The sequence below is a fragment of the Thunnus albacares genome, chromosome 17 (genome assembly GCF_914725855.1).
Source record: "Thunnus albacares chromosome 17, fThuAlb1.1, whole genome shotgun sequence".
NCBI classification, from domain to species: Eukaryota; Metazoa; Chordata; class Actinopteri; order Scombriformes; family Scombridae; genus Thunnus; species Thunnus albacares.
In genome coordinates this window covers 8253651-8273300 of record NC_058122.1, presented here as the reverse complement: position 1 = coordinate 8273300, position 19650 = coordinate 8253651, and the positions used below count along the sequence as shown (strand labels likewise).

The following is a 19650-nucleotide window of genomic DNA, read 5'->3' as shown; positions in this document are numbered from 1 at the left end:
TAGTCTGACCCATCAAACAAGAGAAGGGAAAAGAGGAAGAACTTGTTGCTGTTTAGATGTATAACATCAAATGATACTATAAAAAACATCTGAATGTGGAAAAAAATATAATGAAAAAAGGAAACACTTGTACACTTACTCCAGGCCAAAAAAGTTTAATGATGACAACATTTCAATATCACTTGGATCCTCGTCAGGTCAAAATGTTTATAAAATGGAAAACACACCCATACCTATATATCATGCACACAAACAGGCTGACAAGCTCTATGATGGCAGGTGTGGTTCACCAACATGGGTGATAAACATCCCAAAACAAAGAACAATTCAATAAAGTACATAGAAAAAAATACATAGAAAAATCAGAAATACAAAAGCCATACTTCAAAATATCAAACGTACATCTTATATATAAACATTATATCAGATTCATCATTGCATATATAAGAATCTACATCACCTATGTTCAAAACTATATATAGTATTAAGTTAGAAAAAAGAGAAGAAAACTTAGATTCTTGTTCAGAAATTGGATCTTAACACCCGTCTATAAAAAAGCTGACTAGATCAAATAACAATAAAGAAAATAACACACCTGTTGAATTTATAAAATTTAGAGAGAGAGCCATCATGATACCACCACCATTTTTTATTTTTTATTTCAGAGAAAATGTTTGATCTCATAATCTTGATTCAGACCTCAGTAAAAGAATACAATGAAAACATAAATGCACTGTGGTCTATGGCAGGTGTATAATATGTTAATAGACTGTTATTAAAAAAAACATTAAGAAACCTTTAGTAGATATGAAGTATTCATTTTTATTATGACTCTTTATGTTTGTTGATAACATGAGTTTTTTGTGATGTCACTGAATGATCAATTTAATAAATGATTAAATATTAGTAACATTCTCTTCAAATGAATTACACTGTTTACATTAACTCTGGATATCTGAATAGAGAAGAGCAGAAGTTCACTTAAAACTACAAAAACACTGTAAATAATAACAGAATGGTTGAAAATAGATAAACATTACACAACTGAAAACATCAAATACTTAAAACATAAAGCATCCTTCATTAATTATGTTTGATATATTCTCTAACATGACTCAACTTAAAATGCTTTTATGTTGTAAGTTTCTACAAACAGACAAAACTTCTTTGACATGATTTTGAGATATGACTGTTAAACAGGTTTACAAAGAAATTCTGTTCCTCATTGTAAAAATAATTTCTTACATGTGTCTCACCATCCCTCTCACAACTCTTTCCATTTTCATTGAACTTCAGAACTTTAAACTTCATGTATCCTGATTTAATTAAAAATAAAATATCCATCCTTTGACTCATCTTACATTTAACGCAATGTAGTTACATCAGTTCGCTTTCTTTGAAAAACACCAAGCAAACAAACAACAACATATTGCGTTCTGCTTTTACTTTTATGGAAACTATCTGTATTTCCAGAAATCATCACTAACTGACAAATTGATATTAAGTTTTTATGAAACACAACATCCTTTAAATTGCTTTGTTCTTGTGCCCTCTTTAGTTTTATGTGTCGATTTCAATCAAGCAATCAGATGTGTGTTCAACAGTCAAAAAGTCTTCTGTATGTATTAATTCACTAACTGTTCACATTTATTACTCAGAGACAAATTCATCTGTCAATTATAAAGTCAGCATAAATCTGAAAACACTGTTTTGTAGTACTTTGGTTGATGAAAACAAAACAGTATCATAATTTTCAGCAGAGTTGTAGTTGTGTTGTGTTGACTCACTAACACATTTCATCCAGACTTTTAATAGCGTCTGCTTTGGAGAAATTCCACTCTTCGGGAATTTCACCAAGGCCCTTCAATTTCAACTTATAGTGGTCTTCTAGCTGCTTTTGAAATTGACTTACAAACCATTTCCAGTACGGAAGCTTAGACCCATCAGGGGTAATGCTCCAGTTAGCAAACCTTGGGCCAGCCTTACGGTACTCTTTATAGAGAAGGGTCTCATCTGAATCATCATTAATGTAAAAAGAAGTATCACTTGCAACTCTTGTTGTGCAGAAATCGATGCACATCTCCACTGACTCTCTGAAGTGTGTACCAATGACCGCAAATGATCGATGGAAAGGCACGCTGTGATCGTCAGGGCTGTGATTTTCCAGGGTGTTGGTACAAACAGCTGCACAGAATGGACACGTTACCCAGCAGCAGTTACACAGCTGATCGATGAGGATTTGTTCTGGCCTCAGCCTGAATTCCTTCATCTTACCCAATGAGAGGCTGCTCAACTCTTCAATGATGGATGGAAGTCCTTTCTCTATCTCTTCTTTAAGAAAGTCAAATTTGTTTATATCACTGAAATTTTGAGCACAAATGGTGTCGAATGTTAGCTCATCATTAAGCAAACTGGAAAATTCCTTCAGCCACATGTCTGTGTCTCCTCTCTGAGCTTTGACTTTCTCTGTTGCAGTGAACAAAGCTTGACTCACAAGTTTATTGATGTCTTCAACATTTTTCTTGTGTATATTCAGTGCTTTATCTTTGTGTTCTGTGAAGACATATCTCTTTACTTCCTCTTTTATGAAACTCTCTACTTGGCTCCTTGGGCGTTGGATGTAGTTGATAAAACCATCAAAGTCTTCTTTCTCTGCCAGTGACTTCAACACATGTTTCTCCAAGTTCAACCTGTTCCCCTTGAATGCTGGGAAACTGCACCTCATCTCTCCAGCGAGATCAATGGCGGTCTTGTTACAGACAGCTTCAACGGTTGAAACCTTCAGTTTTTCACAGATCAGTTCTCCAAACACAACAGCAGATGAGTTTCCTTTGCAGAAGCTTTTGAAAATGTTGTTATATTGCATTTTCTTGCTTTCTAAATAAATGAGAGCATCATTGTTCATCCTGAATTTCTTGTGGGACTCTGAAATCCAACTCGCTGCTTTGTCAAACACATAAAGTAAGAGATCAACTGTAAACTCCTTCTTAAGAACATATTTACTCTTTGATTCAAATTCTGTCACTATTTCTTTGACATTTTTGGCCACCTCTTGCAAGTAAGTTGGACTGTAGCCTCTTGTAGCTACAGGTTTGCTCTTAATTGCATTAAGGGACTGTTGTTCAATATCTTCAATGAAGGATCTGATCATTTTTCGTTCGTCACATGATAAAGACCCCTTAAAGTAATTTACCATCTGTTCTTTTTTATTTTCAACGTATTCAACCATTTTGTCCCATTTACCTTGTTCTTGTGTTTGCTTTTTCTTCTCATTTTGACACTGTTGGCTTTTGTAACCCAGACTTTGGTTCTTCTTTGGGTTTACATAATGAGAATAATCCCCAGTCACTGATATATTTTTGTAATTGCCACAGGTTTTGGAATCATCTATAAGACTCCATTCAAAACCAAGGCCTCGCAGGATAGTAAACTGGTCGTCTTCCAACTTGATGTCCTCAATAGATTTTATGTTTACAGTTAAATCAGTAACCCAGACACTCCAAACCCTGTTGAACTGCTTTTGGAGTTCCTCATCATTTTTGGCCCTGTCTTTTAACTCATGAGCAAGTTCTTTGCTCTTTTGTAGCAGTTTGTTCTCAAACTCTGTTTTCTTGTCATCTAGCTTTTTACAAGCATTCTTCTGCTGGATGACCTCATCCAGTTTTCTTTTAACTCCTTCCACCTGTTCATCATGAAACTCTTTGATTTTGCTTTCAAATCGGCCTCGCCACTGAACCAACATTTCTTTATCTCTGTCATCATCAAAGAATGTTGTCATCCCTTTTTTGATTTCTCCATATGTTTTGCTCATTTCTTGATGAAGATAACTGAGCTCAACTTTGTCAAGTTTTCCATTTTCAATACTGGTATAAAGCTGGTTCTCAATGGTCAACATTTTGCTCCTCAGGGTCCAGGTCCAGTTCCCATACTGGACCTCAAGTTTTCTGTACACTGCAATTTCAAGTGTGTTTTTGAAGCTGAAAACAAAGTTTTCTTTCAGAAGGGCATTCCACAGGTCCTCGATGTTGCTTTTGAACTGTGAGAGAGTTGTCCCTTTAGACTGTGAAGCTTTAGAGAGGATGAAGTTCTTTAAATCCTGGATGCTCTCACTATAACCTGGATTTGGAGGAGCCATGGGTGGACTTCCCTCCCACAGTTGGGCAAAATACTTCACATCTTCCTTCACATCAAATGAAATAACATGACTGAAGCACTCAGCATCACAAACCTCCTCTTTAGCGGCCAGTTTGGCCATCTGGTCCAGTTTTTCTTGCAGTCGTCTCTTTCCATCCATGTTTTTCTCTACAGCTGCAATATCTGTAACATTCTGGTGAACAAACACACAACTTGGAGAAAGTTTAACTTTCTTCATCCTCATGAAAGCCTGAACAACTATCTGCAGGACATCTTGCATGTCAGCTGGATTCTCTCCAAAGATGTTGATCAATGTCATGTTTCCCAGACCAACGACAAATGTTGCCAGTTCATTGTCGTGGTGAAGAGTAGCGTTACCTGCTAACTCCAGAGCATGCAGTCCTTCAGTGTCCACCACTAGAACATAGTCAAACTGAAAGTCTTTCTTCATCTCATCTGACACTTTGACCAGCTGCATGAAGGCACCCTTGGTGCACCTGCCAGCACTTACTGCAAACTGTAATCCAAACATGGCATTCAGCATGGTTGATTTTCCACTGCTTTGTACACCCAAAACTGACAAAACAAAAACTCTCTGATCTCCCATTTTCTTGATGACTTCATCTAAAAGACTAGAGATCCATGTTAAAGGCACATGACCTGCATCACCATCCATCAGCTCCATTGGGTGTCCTGATATCATCAGCTCTGCAGCCAGCTCAGGGTATTTAGACCAGTAAGTCTCTTCCATCGTTGTTTGTTCCTGCAGAGATTTATGGGCTTCATAGATCTGTCCAATTTCTCTGAAGATGTGCTCTAAGCCAAAAGTAGCTGACTGCAGTTTTGCTGATATTTTCTCAAGTTCAGTTTGCTTGCTTATTAGCTGATCAGATTTGTCATGTTTCTTCTTCAAATCCAAGACTTCAGACCATTTTTCATCATATTTTTGGAGAATTGAAGACAGATCATCTGTTGAAAGTGCATCTATTAAGATGTGAATCCATTTCAGGAAATACTCTCTCTCCTCTGATGGCAGAGATGAGAGGCTTTCAATGAACAACTTGATCAGTTTACTACAGGAAGCAGCACATTGTTCTTGACGTTTTCTCTCCAATTCCTGTTGTTTTTTAGCTTTCTCAGTCTCCCCTTCTTCCCCTTTGAGGTGATACTGTTCCTTGTTTATTTTGCACCAGTCATGCCACAGTTTGCCTTGACAAGGCAGATATTCATCTTTGATCTTTGAAACATCCATCTCTTTAAGTAAATTCACTATTTTCATAGCAGCACATTTTCCTTTTTTGCAGACTTCGTCATCTTCATCCACTTTGATTCCAGAGACCTCAGCCATGGTTTCTAGCTGGAAGGATGTATGTGGTTCAGACAAGAGTTTTCCAATGATTCCTTTCAACTCTTCAGAAACATCTGACCAGCTTCTGTCTTTCAGACCCATTTTGTATTTTCCCTCCTTGATCTTAACTGCACCACAATCATTATCAACAATGAGACAAATTAGAGGTTTTGGAGACTTGAGAAGGGCTGAGACAACTGTAGTACTTTGGTCACTTTTGTTCAGAGTTGGAAACAGAACAACATTGACTGAAGATTTTTCCGTCAGTATTTTTCGCTGTTTTTCATTCATCACAGCATCACCATGAAGATTACAGAAGGCAATGCAGTCAGTGAAGGCATCATTTGGTTTTCCAGCTGGGCAGTACCATGCAATCTCTGCCACACCATCCAACAAATGGCGAGATTTGGTGCTTCCTGGACTGTTTCTGTGGAAGAAGGTGCTATGACGGTCGTTGATCAAAGTGCTCATCAGCTGAGATTTAGACACTGATAGTGAACCAAGACGGAAAAATGACACCATGGATGTCTCAGCTTTGCAGATGGGCATACTCTTCATGGTGACAATGTTTGAATCATCTTTAGTTTGAGTTATCTTCCAGCTTTTTCTTATTTGTCTGAATGTCCACAGAGGACACTCAATATCCATTGTAACTAGGTCAGGAACAAGCAAAGGTAAGGCGTACTGACACCGTGATAGCTTTGTAATCATGTTCTGCTTAAGAAAGCTGTCTGAGCAGTGAAATACTGCCATTTGAACATCCATTGGATGCACATGAGACTGTTTTGGCTGATTAGAGTCTACACTGGTGCTAAGAAGAGCTTCCAAGTCAATGTCTTCTGTGTCAACAGTGTCAAACACTGGATCACACATTGAATGGCTCATCTCAGGACTGTCTTGTTTTACAGGAATATATCTGGCTCTGTAGTCTAACATCATCAGCTTCTGAAGAAAAGTGTGAGCGAGATCTTTCTCAGATGTGTCACTGTGCTGTTTCACAGATGGTCCTATTTTAAGAAAGTCACCTGGTGTCAACTTTTTTTCATATTTGTCTTGTAGATGAAGTCTGCTGAGCAGTGTTTCAATTTCTGCTTGCTCCTTCCTGTTTCTCTCTTTAGAAATGTTCACTGACTGCTGTAAATAACAGATAAATACAAACATACATAAAAAAATATAATCATATAGATATAAAATAAACATTCCTTAAAATCTTGTGAGTTAAATTTTAAGTTTCTTACCTTATCCTTGTTTCCATCCTCATCCATATTGGTACCTACAATACAATAGCGAGCTGCATTATTAGAGGGACAGAGCAAAGTGCTACTGAACCAATATGTTTTTCTTTCTAATAATAATCTTGTAGGTATTGTCAGTAATTTACTATTTTTTGACTGTGACTGTGTCCAAAATGACTCCTGATTTACTATTGAGAACACTATAGTCACCCTCCACCATTTTATTTGAGTGTCTGAAATCTAAGGTGGTGTTCAGACCGACATTAGCTTTGAGTAACCTGTGTATTGATGCAGGGACCTTTGTTGTGTCCTGGTAGCCCAACGATTACTGTGCATGTCACATAACGGTAACATCCCTGGTTCAATTCTAGCTAGTCACCTTTCTAAAATGTCATACCTATCTCTCTCCCCTTGTTTCCTGTCTGACTCTTCACTGCCCTCCAACCAATAAAGGGCCAAAATGCCCCAAAAACATTATCTTAAGAAAAACAGTTTATTTGAAGCTAATATGAAGTCAATATCTTTCAACATTACAGTCTTTTTAGTGTCCAATTCCCTTGGTATCTGTTCACCGCAGCTGAACAGGAAAACACTGTCTGTCGAGACACAAAAAGGGAATTCTTTACAAAAAGGACTGTAATGGTGGAAGATATTCACTTTAGTTGACTAACTCTGATGGCTGAAGCTTCATATTATCCACAGATAAACTTTTAAATGGACTTTTGCTGAAAATGAGGACTGTGGATTTTGTTCCTCATCACCTACATTTGGAGGAGATCTTCTAATGGTCAGTATGAACAGGAGGAATGATACAGAGAGCAAAATGTCTTTCAATACTAATTTGTGCACCTGACTATTGTTTGAAGACAGACTTAAAATTTGTGAACTTGTCCTTTAATAAGATTTATTTACAAAAAAATTCAGATTCAAATTCAGACAACACAACACATTACAAACAACACAACACAATACAGACAACACAATGGAAGTGTTTCCAGGGGACACTTAAAAGTGATAAACACGTCTGGAAATGCGATCGCAATGTTAAAATGAACCAAAATCACATTTTAGCTCAGAGTCAAAAACCACTGACGGATAGCTGACTTCAGTAATGAGTCAAAAACCATGGCAACAACAAGGGTGTCCAGACGTGTTCATCATCTTTTAAGGGTCCTCTGGAAACAGTTCTGTTGTGTTGCCTGTAATGTGTTGTGGTGTCTGAATTAGCAGCATTTTTTTCTAAATGCTGAGCGTGTGGATTGTTATCATTCGTGGTTAAAGGGCAGGTTCACAATTTTTCAAATCTGTCCTACAACAATAGTCAGATTCCCAAATGAACATTGACACATGTTTTTCTTGCTGTAGTCATTCCTCCTGTTCATACTGACTATCAAAGGATCCCTTTATGATGCACTTCCAATGTAAGTGATGGGGGACAAACACACAGCCCTCCTTTAGTGCAAAAATATATTTAAAAGTTTATTCAAAGCTGGAGTGTCCTGGGAACAGAATGGTTACTGTGATGCCACATAACTGTAACATCCCTGGTTCAATTCCAGCTAGTGACCTTTGTTACATGTCATACCCATCTCTCTCCCCTTGTTTTCCTGTCTGACTCTTCACTGCCTTCTACCCAATAAAGTGCCAAAAAAGTTTATTTGAACTTAATATGAGGCCTCAGCAGTCCAAATTTGTCAAATCAAGTCAATATCTTTCAATGTACAATTTTCAATTTACAGCCTTTCTAGTGTCAAATTCTCTTACTATCTGTTCACTGCAGCTGAACAGGAAAACACTGTTGAGACTCAAAGAGGGAATTCTTTACTAAAAAGACTGCAATGGTGGAAGATATCCACTTTAGTTGACTGACTCTGATGGCTGAAGCTTCATATTATCTTCAGATAAACTTTTAAATACATTTTTGCTGAAAATGAGGACTGTGGATTTTGTTCCTCACCACTTACATTTGGAGGAGATCTTCTAATGGTCAGTGTGAACAGGAGGATTGATACAGAGAGCAAAATGTCTTTCAATATTAATTTGTGCTCCTGACTATTGTTTGAAGACAGACTTGAAATTTGTGAACCCATCCTTTAATAAGGTTTATTTACAAATATTTATGTGTATATTCAAAAAGTTAATTGTTCAACAAGATTTATCTCCTCTACACTAAATAGAGTTTCTATATATTGTTTCATTTTAGTTTTTTAAAAGGTTATACAGCTTATATAAATCTGGAGGTGAATATATATAATTTTACTGCAAAATAATGTTACCGTACAATCAAAGTTTTCCTTAAGTGAGAGGGATTTGGGAATATTTTTTGACCTGTGGCAAGTCGGGCACAGTAGATGGCATTGAACTCTGGGACTTTTTGGACATACATAATACACACATGTGAAATCCTTTGAAAGGATTTGGAAGGAATTTGGCGTTTGAAAGGATTTGGCGTTCCACCAAAGTGGAAGAATCTTGCTTAGTCTGGCTAGATAGTCTTAAAACATATAGGAAGGCCCTCTGTAATGCCAGAGCTGCCTATTACTCAGTATTAATACAAGAGAATAAAAACAGCCCTAGGTTCCTTTTCAGCACTTTGGCCAGGCTGACAAAGAGTCATAACTCTATTGATCCATGTATTCCTATAGCTCTCAGAAGTAATGACTTTATGAGCTTCTTTAATGATAAAATTCTAACTATTAGAGGCAAAATTAACCACCTCCTGCCCTCAACAGGCACTGATTTCTCCCCAAACACAGGCACCTTAGAAACAGCTGTAAATCCTGACATATATTTGGACTGAACTAACGTCAATGATTTGTTCAGATAAACCATCAACCTGTCTCTTAGACCCCATCCCAACTAGGCTACTTAAGGAAGCCTTACCCTTAGTTAGCGCTTCTTTACTAGATATGATCAATATGTCTTTAGTAACAGGCTATGTACCAGTCTTTTAAAGTAGCTGTAATTAAACCTTTTCTTAAGAAGTGTACTCTTGATTCAGGCATTTTAGCCAATTATAGACCTATATCTAACCTTCCATTTCTCTCTAAGATCCTTGAGAAAGCAGTCTCTAATCAGTTATGTGACTTTATACATAACAATAGTTTATTTGAGGATTTTCAGTCAGGATTTAGAGCGCATCATAGCACAGAGACAGCACTGGTGAAAGTCACAAACGACCTCCTAACTGCATCGGACAAAGGATTTGTCTTCATACTTGTCCTGCTAGATCTTAGCGCCGCATTCAACACAATTGACCATCAAATCCTATTACAGAGACTGGAACATTTAATTGGCATTAAAGGAACTGCATTAAGCTAGTTTAAGTCGTATTTATCAGACCGATTTCAGTTTGTACATGTTAATGATGAATCCTCCATGAGGGCAAGTTAGACATGGAGTTCCACAAGGTTCTGTACTTGGACCAATACTATTCACCTTGTATATGCTTCTATAATATTAATATTATTAGGAAACACTCCATAAATTTTCATTGTTATGCAGATGATACCGAATTATATTTATCAATGAAGCCAGATGAAACCAATCAGTTAACTAAACTCCAAGCATGCCTTAAGGACATAAAGACCTGGATGACCTGCAATTTTCTACTACTAAACTCAGATAAAACTGAGGTCATTGTGCTTCGCCCTAAACACCTTAGAAACACAATATCTAATGATATAGCTACTCTGGATGGCATTACCCTGGCCTCCAGCTCCACCGCAAGGAATCTGGGAGTTATCTTTGATCAGGATATGTCCTTAAACTCCCACATAAATCAAAGTTCAAAGACTGCCTTTTTTCACTTACGTAATATCGCATAAATCAGGCACATCCTGTCCCAAAAAGATGCAGAAAAACTAGTCCACGTGTTTGTTACTTCCAGGCTGGATTATTGGAATTCCTTGTTATCAGGCTGCCCTAACAAGTCTCTAAAGACTCTCCAGCTGGTCCAGAATGCAGCTGCACATGTTCTGACTAAAACTAGAAAAAGAGACCACATTTCTCCCATTTTAGCTTCGCTACATTGGCTTCCTGTAAAATCTAGAATAGAATTTAAAATCCTTCTCCTAACTTACAAAGCCCTTAATGATCAGGCACCATCATATCTTGAAGAGCTCATAGTACTGTATTACCCCACTAGAACACTGCGTTCCCAGAATGCAGGCTTACTGGTGGTTCCTACAGTCTTTAAAAGTAGAATGGGAGGCAGAGCCTTCAGCTATCAGGCTCCTCTCCTGTGGAACCATGTTCCAGATTCGGTCCGGGTGATAGACACACTCTCTACGTTTAAGAGTAGGCTTAAAACTTTCCTTTTTGATAAAGCTTATAGTTAGGGCCAGCCCTTAGTTATGCTGCTATAGGCCTAGACTGCCAGGGGACTTCCCATGAAGCACTGAGCTCCTCTCTCCTCTTCCTCCTCTCCATCTGTATGCATTCATGTAACATCAATGCATATTACTAACTTGGTTTCTTCCCTGGAGTTTTTTGTGTTTTCTCATCTCGCAGGAAACCCTGGGTTGCAGGCCGAGCCTTCGCAGTCCTTTGCAGTCCTGTTGGAATCCTTCCCTGGCTATTGCTACTGCTATTGCTGCTGTTATTGTTATTGTTATGATTGTTGTTATTCTGCCCCCCCCCCCCCACTCCCCCCTCTTTCTTTCTCTGTCTCAATCCAACAGGTGAAAGCAGCAGTCCGCCCACCACGAGCCAGGTTCTGCTTGAGGTTTCTATTCATTAAAGGGGAGTTTTTCCTTACCTTTTCCTTACTTAAGTGCTTGCTCATAGGGGAATTGTTGGGTCTCTGTAAAATTGACTGACACATATACAATATTTATATATATATATATATTTTAAATAATTGTAAATATTTTATTAGATACCCTAATTGGAAGTATTTTCAAATTTCACTACCTTCAGTGTTGCCTTCTGCTGTGTTGCATGTGACAATAAAAGCTCTTGAATGTTGAATCTCTTGTTTTCTGCCCTTCCATTGACCCACAAGTCACAAAAAGGGATCCACATGTGTATGCAATGGGATTTAAACAAGATTTCATTGTATACTTGAGATTGGTCCCTGTGTCTAGAACCATGGGATGAGAAGGGTGATTGGCTCCCAAATGATTAGGTCAAACCCCCAGCTGTGTACTAACTCTGCCCTTGTATATATGAGTGAACCTATATACTTAAAACGCTTTGCAGAAGGCGAAAGAACGCGTAAATGTTTTTCTAATGTGATGTGAGCCAAATAAACAAGTGAAATGTTAATATTTTGTCCTCCTTGACTGGAAAATTGAGATGTGCTACCCTTTTTTTTTTTTTTTTTTTTACATTTTTGGAACATGCCTTCTGGATTTTGGGTTTAGCATTCCACTGAGAATCCCATTGTTGAAGCGCAACCTCCCTCTTCAATTCGGATCCACATGTGTGTTTTGTTGCCTGTAGGCAATCTGGAGTGCAGGGGTGGAGTTATGGCTGACATAACAAGAGAAGAAAAAAATCACTCTTCAAGAGAAACTACAGGCTTGTACACACATTCATAAACTACTCTACACAAAATTTGGATTAAACATATAATTAATGATTAAAAGATTATATTTTGCGTTGAAGATGAGCAAGAACATTGCTCAAGAACAAGATCATTTTGACAGATATAAAGTTATATTAAAAAAAGGAAGAAGAAAATCCAGCATAGTGGTACAGGGTTCAATGAGAAATAGTATCAGAAAACGACACATTCTGACAGCCTAAAAGATTAATATTGTATGTCCAAAACATATTGACTCAGGTCATTTATTGTTATATAATAATCATCATCATCATCATCATCATCATTTAGGCTGTCAGAATGGGCTTTTTCTGATACCATATCCCACTGAACCCTGTGACAAAACAAAACAAAAAACATTTTCATACCTGTCTAAATGATCAGATACTGTAACCTCACTCATCTGAAACACAGTATAATCTTTTATTCATAAAGTATATATTTAATCTCCATTCTTTGTAGAGTATCTTATGAGTGTGGGTACAGGCTTGTAGTTAATAATTTTAATTTGTGGTTTGCTGTTCACTGCCTTTTGGATTAAATCCTGCAGGTGCCTTTTAAGAGTGATTTTTTAAGGACAGGAAACAACGACATCTACTGCGCCTGGTCAAACAGGTCAAAAAATATTGCCAAACCCTACTGGATTGAAGGATTTAACTGGTGATTTTCTATGTTTTTCTTAATGTCAACAAATCTCATGTGGAGAGCCAAACCAACAATGAATCGATCCTACGTACAAGTGTTGTGTGTGTATCCAAAGTCTGATATATCATATTCCTCTATGGCATGGACCTCCATTTGATTGCTGTTGTTAGTCTTTGGAGATGTTTTTTAAACAAACTAAAATAATCACACTCTTCAGGGACATGTCACCCAGTGTGGCTCAGTGATGTGTTTTTAATCGTTTTTGGACAACAACCGAGGTCTACACAGAGGAATATGATATATCAGGCTTTGAATACACACACAATAATCATAAGTATAGGATCAATTCATTGTTGGTTTGGCTCTGCACATGAGATTTGTTAACAATAATAAAAACACATAGTATAATCCCAAGCCTTATCCTTTAAGTGGACAATTAAGGGGACAGTTTTTCCATGTGGACTATTTTATTGTTGTGTGTTTATGAAATGATGTAAGAACTGATTATTTACCTGTAAAAGACTTTTCCTGCTAGAATTTAAGTTATTTGTTGAGAGTCTGTCAAGTTTTAGCCGTTTCTAGAGTTAATTGAAGCAGTGCAGGTTAATTCTTGAATGCCAACATTAAAATCTCACCTGTTTGATTTTGCTGAGACACAGAAGAATTGATCCTTTCTTCTTCCTGGGATTTGTGGTCCAGCAGGTCTTTCTGCTCTTTATTGTCATCACACATCAGTCCACCATAGCAGTGTGGATCATTTTCAGAGACCATGACATCTATTTTTTCTAACAGAGCTATTATCTCTCTTTCATCCATCATACTTTTTGTACATGTGTGGTACCTTTTTTCAGCAAAACTGTTATAGACTTTTAAGTCTGTCACTGCACTTTCACATTCTTCATCTGACTTATGAGTCACAACTGTCATTAAATAAGCAAGTGACTCTTTCCCAAAAGCTTTTTCTAACCACTGCACTCCTGAACTGTACTGGCTGTTATGCAGACCATTTGTTAACAGTAAGAGAAAGGCATGAACTTCCCTGTTTAATGGGAATTTGTCGATGTTTTGAAGACCAAGCATGTTAATGACAGATATGTGCCGACCACACAAATCATATAGTTTGGATGAAAACTGTTCCACATTTGTTTGGTCAAATAAGATGTTTTTTGATCCAATCTCAATGGAATTTGTGTCACCAACTAACACAAGTGTGAGCTCAGGCATCACTGAAACAAAATAAACAGCAACATCAGTATATTGTAATCATTGAAACAACGTTCTCAAAGTGTTGCTTAATGTTCTTTCACTTCTAATTTAATTCTTGATTAAAATATTACCTTTCTCATTGGTTGCAGTCAGTACGGATGTGATTTCAGACTCTCCTCCTGTGCTCTTGTCATTGTTTTCTGAGTGTTGAGCTTCACCAGGTTCACTCACTGGATCACACTAAGAAAACAGGTGATTTTATTGAATAATTAGTTCTCCAGGTTAGACCCACTGACATTAAGGATGTCTTTTCTCTTGGGAACCCAAAACCAAGAAAACTGCATCAACATAAACATAAAAGTGTTGTGTCAATTCTGAGAATAATAAAACGAGTTAAAACAGTACACATTAAAAATGCAAGTGGAATTGTATTCAAATGAAAATTGAATGTTTTTTGTAAAACTTTTGTAAAGTTTACTCATCCACTGTCAAACAAGGCAGCTCATGAAACCAAAACCTCATTCATCTCTAAGTAAAAACATACTTTAAAATTGTCTGATCTTGCAGTGTAGACACTGTATGTGTTATTAAAATTTTATTATTTTCTAATGTTTAATGCTGATGTGACTTAAAAAAAATGGTTCTGTTAAATGCAGTTGTATGTGGATGATGACTAATTAGGGTGAAAAGATTTTACCTTCTTTTTAGCAGCACGCTCCTCTACTGTAAAAAAAGAACAGATTGCACAAGATCAGCATACAAATATATTTGGTTAACTAACCATCTTTAGTTCATGAATGTTTGTATTTTCAAACTTTAAAATTACCTTTGTCATTTGTCATAGACGGTATCACAGATTGGATTTCAGACCCTCCTCCCCCTCCAGCTGCTGTGTTGTCATTGTTCTCCACCTCCATCTCATCTGCTCTTCATCTTTACTGAATCATAAGACAAAGCCATTCAGATAAATGCAATAATAAACTATTGCTGGAAATGCAAATAACTATTTAAGCTGATTCAGCAAATTGTTAAGGAGAATATAAGACTAATCTCTTTGTAAAAGTATCACATCTAACATATAAAACATTTGGTGAACATCACAAAGACTTTACCATAAGTAAAAATATTGCAAGTTGAAAAAAGTGCATTTTTTCTTTTCCCTGTCTTGTCCAGCATGACCTAATGGGATGTGACAAACTTCTTGGGTCCATTTCAAATATATTTCAAAAATGCTAGTGATGGTTTTCTGTGTATAATAGAGTTTCAAGGTGAGCAAACAAGGCAAATTTTTTACAATGGCAAATGAGTTGGAAATGGTGTCATCTTTACAAACAGAGCTACGGTGTCATCCTGAGAAACTGGCAGGAAAATGTAACAAAGTAGGCTACTTATTTAACTCAAACCATGATCTTTTCCTAAACCCAATAAACCCAAGTTATTATTTTGCCTAAACCTTAACCATAGCGGTGTCACATCATAAAACTTTAAAAATAAAAATGTATTTTTGCTCAGTGATTTGTAGCGGTTTTGGAAGGCACAGACAAATGTCATTGTCTGGCTCATAGCGGCGTCACATCAGCAAACGCCACTGTGTGTCGTTCTGTTGCATTACAGCAGTGCAGATCTGCCACCCTTAGTAAAAAATATGGTTTACATTTTTCACGTTATAAAAAGAAAACATCTTTGTTCTTACAAAAAAGTTTCTTATTGCAACAAGAAAGTTAAAGGAAATGTAATGAAGTGTATTTCTTTATTACGAAATACTTTTCTTGTATAATGAGGTTTTCTCATAATAGTAGGTGCTATTATTGTGACAAACACTTCCCATACGCTTGGCTCTTTCTCTGATAGACACAATATGCTTCAGAGTGTCCCCATGCTGATAACCCCATCTAGGTTGCTTAGTAAGAGCAGAATTTCATTATGTCAGCCTTAAAAGAAAGTGAGACTTGAACAATTCATTCAAACGTTCAAACACATCCATTTCAGCAGCAGTCGGTCTAATATTTCAAAAACCTTGTTATGAGGAGTATTTTTTTTCATTATAATGAGAAAGGGTACTCATTTTAACATGAATAAGCATTTACCATATTGGTACCAATACAAGTTTTTTTTCCTGGAAATATGTGTGAAAAAAGTGGGGTTGTCTTATATTCCTGACTGTAGTGAGTTACCATCCTTCACAACTAGCTTACAGGGCCAGGGGGCCTGAAAGATGGAGAAACACAGTGATCGTCTCAAACATAGTGGATAAAAGTAGGCCAAGTTAACCGACAACTGAGTAACAGTAACGTAAGAGTGTGGTCGTCAACTAGACTACTTCACTGTCTCTCCTCTGCTCCTCTGAGCTCCGTGTGTTTGGAATAGCATCCCCGTCCATGGTGAAACAGAGGAGAGTAGAGAGACTCAGAGCGACCATAAATGACAGCAAAACGCAATAGAGTCTCACACTGATCCATCCTGACCAGACAGGCTTCATCAAAAATAGACACGCTTCAGACAATATCCGTAGACTTTTTAATTTGATCAATACATCACAGCAAAAACACAACAAAACCATAATTGTATCACTGGATGCAGAAAAAGCATTTGACAAAGTAAACTGGACTTTTTTATTTTCCACCCTCCACAGGTTTGGCTTCGGAGAGTCATTCATCCACTGGATTAAAACACTATACACTTCACCCAGTTATCACAAACAGGATCACTTCACCACGCTTCACACTCCACCAGGGAACCAGACAAGTACAACTACACCCCTCTGCTGAAAAACATAGAAGATGATTTTAAACGCTGGACCAAGTTACCACTTACTCTTATTGGACGCATTGCAACAGTTAAAATGAAAACCCTTCCACAAATCAACTACCTATTTTCATTACTTCCCATTACCCCCACTGACAACTGGTTTCAAACTTTAAACTCTAACAACTCAATTCTACTGGAAAAATAAAAAACCAAGAATCTCACTTTCAACATTACAGAGCACAAAATCACAGGGCGGCCTAGAAGCACCAAACTTCCTTCATTACTTCTTGTCAAATCAGCTACAATATTTACTCAAATGGATCCATAAAGATAATTACAGTACACCATGGTTACAGATAGAACAAAATCAATGTAAAACATCACAATCTCCTCAACTCTGACAGCCCACAAAATCACCAAATCATCACTGGCACCATGTAGGTTCACCCCGATTTGGCACAATCTGGACTTCCAACTGTACTTCTGTTGGCTTTCCATCATGGCACCAAAAAGGAATCACTCACCTCCACGACTTATTTGAAAACAACCAGTTCATATCATTCAATACACTTATCCAGAGGTATGGGGCTGGGAGAGACCAATTCCTCCAATATCAACAACTAAAATCCATTATTAAATCTAAAATCAACATATCCAATAACACATTACAGCCTTCCAAATTAAGCGAAGAAATCTTTAAAATTCCCCAATATGGAAATCTTGTATAAAGTCACCTTTGTTATGTGTTGTCTGGCTCTGCCTGGTCTGTGTAGATGTGACCTCCTTGTTAGAAATCCTTCGTCTTCAACCTATAATCGTCTCTATAATTCAATATATAGAGATCTGGGGTTTGTTATCTTAAAATCTAGGTCTGCCCCTCACAAACCCCTCCCTCTTAACAAATCTGGTCTGATGTGATAGGTTGAAGGAGCCAAGAAATGCTGCATGCACATTACTTTTAAATCAACAAGGACAAAAGTGAAAGTAAGAGAGCTCTATCTCGTGATTTCCCCGAAACCATGTGACTTAAAGGAAATCATTATTCATTTTTATCATAGATAATTATGAATTATGAAAATAAGATATTGTTAACCTTAATCAATAATTCAGGCAACAACTGCTGGATCTGTGAGGAACACAGTTGATTATTTGCAATAATTATCAATTATCAAAGATAATTGATTATAACAATTAATAGAATTATTAATATGAATTAACAAATACGGGGCACCACCCGGAAACCGGGACCAATAACCAAACAAGGTAATCTCATAAATGGGAGTTCACCTAGAATATATCTCTCAGATATCAACATTCAAGGGTGAACAAAGAAGGGTTGAATTCAAGCTCTGACTCCTTCAATCAGCCACTTTTCACAATATTACACACAATAATGACAGAAGAACTTCTCCTTAACGATATAACAGTGTTTATTAAACTTAGCAAAATTAACAAAGTTAACAAATGCTTCATTCAATAAACAACTATCCTAAAATCTAATCCTACCAAACAAAACACAAACAGCTATGTACAGGGTTGGACACATGCAGAGGAATGCATGTGTGTGTGCGTGTGTGTGTGTGTGTGTGTGTGTGCGCGTGTATGTATGTGCGACAAGATGGTGACGGGGCCTGATGTGATGACGTCGTCCGTCTGCGATGCGGACGTGACAATGGGAGGAAGTCACGTTGCGCGAGAACTGGATGGCAGAAGTATGGAGGTGTGATAGGTGTAAGGAGCCAAGAAATGCTGCATGCACATTACTTTTAAATCAACAAGGACAAAAGTGAAAGTAAGAGAGCTCTATCTCGTGATTTCCCTGAAACCATGTGACTTAAAGGAAGTCATTACTGAAACAGAAACCACTGTCAACACTGAACAGTTGTTACTTGCAGGCACCAACTGTTGGATCTGTGAGGAACACAGTTGATTATTTGCAATAATTATCAATGATCAAAGATGATTATAACAATTAATAGAATTATTAATATGAATTAACAAATACAGGGCACCACCCGGAAACCGGGACCAATAACCAAACAAGGTAGTCTCAAACAATATTACACACAATAATGACAGAAGAACTTCTCCTTAAAGATATAAAAGTGTTTATTAAACTTAGCAAAATTAACAAAGTTAACAAATGCTTCATTCAATAAACAACTATCCTAAAATCTAATCCTACCAAACAAAACACAAACAGCTATGTACAGGGTTGGACACATGCAGGGGAATGAATGTGTGTGTGTGCGTGTGTGTGTGTGTGCGTGTATGTGTGTGCGACAAGATGGCAACGGGGCCTGATGTGATGACGTCGTCGGTCTGCGACGCGGACGTGACAATGGGAGGAAGTTACGTTGCGCGAGAACTGGATGGCAGAAGTATGGCGGTGTCTTGGTTAGACAGAAGCAAGATGGCGCTGGCTGGTGGTCGGCGTCTTGCACTCACCCACTTCTCAGAAAAACAGATGTGTCTGATGGCAGATAAGGAAAGACAAAGCAAAGCTTTGTCCGACGTTATCTGACCATCAGATGTGCGAAAAGATGTCGGTGCGTGTATCTGTGTGTGCGAGCGCGTGTATGTGTTAGTCAGAAGAGAGAGGGAAGAAGGAGAGAAAGCGATCATGAGAGGAAGAGAAGCAGTTCCTTTGTCCACAGACAGTGCGCGTACGGACGGCAGTCTGTGACGCACGATGTCTGGTTTCTGATCAACAAAGCAACTTACTTTCTCCCTCACGATGGCACGAACACAGCAGTAATCCCGAGCGGGACAAACACAAAACAGTC

The 19650-nt window shown here is 37.6% G+C and overlaps 1 protein-coding gene across 5 annotated transcripts; it reads right to left on the bottom strand.

The window, feature by feature from the left end:
* Positions 1-139: 139 nt before the first annotated feature.
* Positions 140-17783, bottom strand: LOC122966881 (interferon-induced very large GTPase 1-like). Of its 5 annotated transcripts, none has more exons than XM_044331245.1 (7): positions 17599-17783; positions 14943-15054; positions 14814-14839; positions 14248-14356; positions 13546-14136; positions 6721-6755; positions 140-6613 (listed from the first exon to the last, which is right to left on the bottom strand). In XM_044331245.1, exons 2-7 carry the CDS (start codon positions 15031-15033, stop codon positions 1787-1789), a joined length of 5679 nt encoding a protein of 1892 aa, XP_044187180.1. In that variant the 5' UTR covers positions 15034-15054; positions 17599-17783; the 3' UTR covers positions 140-1786. The 5 variants fall into 5 exon arrangements, with proteins under 5 accessions (XP_044187180.1, XP_044187181.1, XP_044187177.1 ...); XM_044331246.1 differs by having other exon boundaries at positions 140-6616; positions 14814-14836; XM_044331242.1 differs by having other exon boundaries at positions 140-6616; positions 17599-17782.
* Between the last annotated feature and the right edge of the window lie 1867 nt (positions 17784-19650).

What these genes read in the sequence shown, in the direction of transcription:
- LOC122966881 (XM_044331242.1), bottom strand. Translation starts at nt 15,033, where the DNA reads ATGGAGGTGGAGAACAATGACAACACAGCAGCTGGAGGGGGAGGAGGG. An exon ending in GTCTCAGCAAAATCAAACAG is followed by an intron (nt 6,756 to 13,545) that starts GTGAGATTTTAA and finishes ATTGTATTGTAG; the next exon opens with GTACCAATATGGATGAGGAT. An exon ending in AGGATGGAAACAAGGATAAG is followed by an intron (nt 6,617 to 6,720) that starts GTAAGAAACTTA and finishes TGTTATTTACAG; the next exon opens with CAGTCAGTGAACATTTCTAA.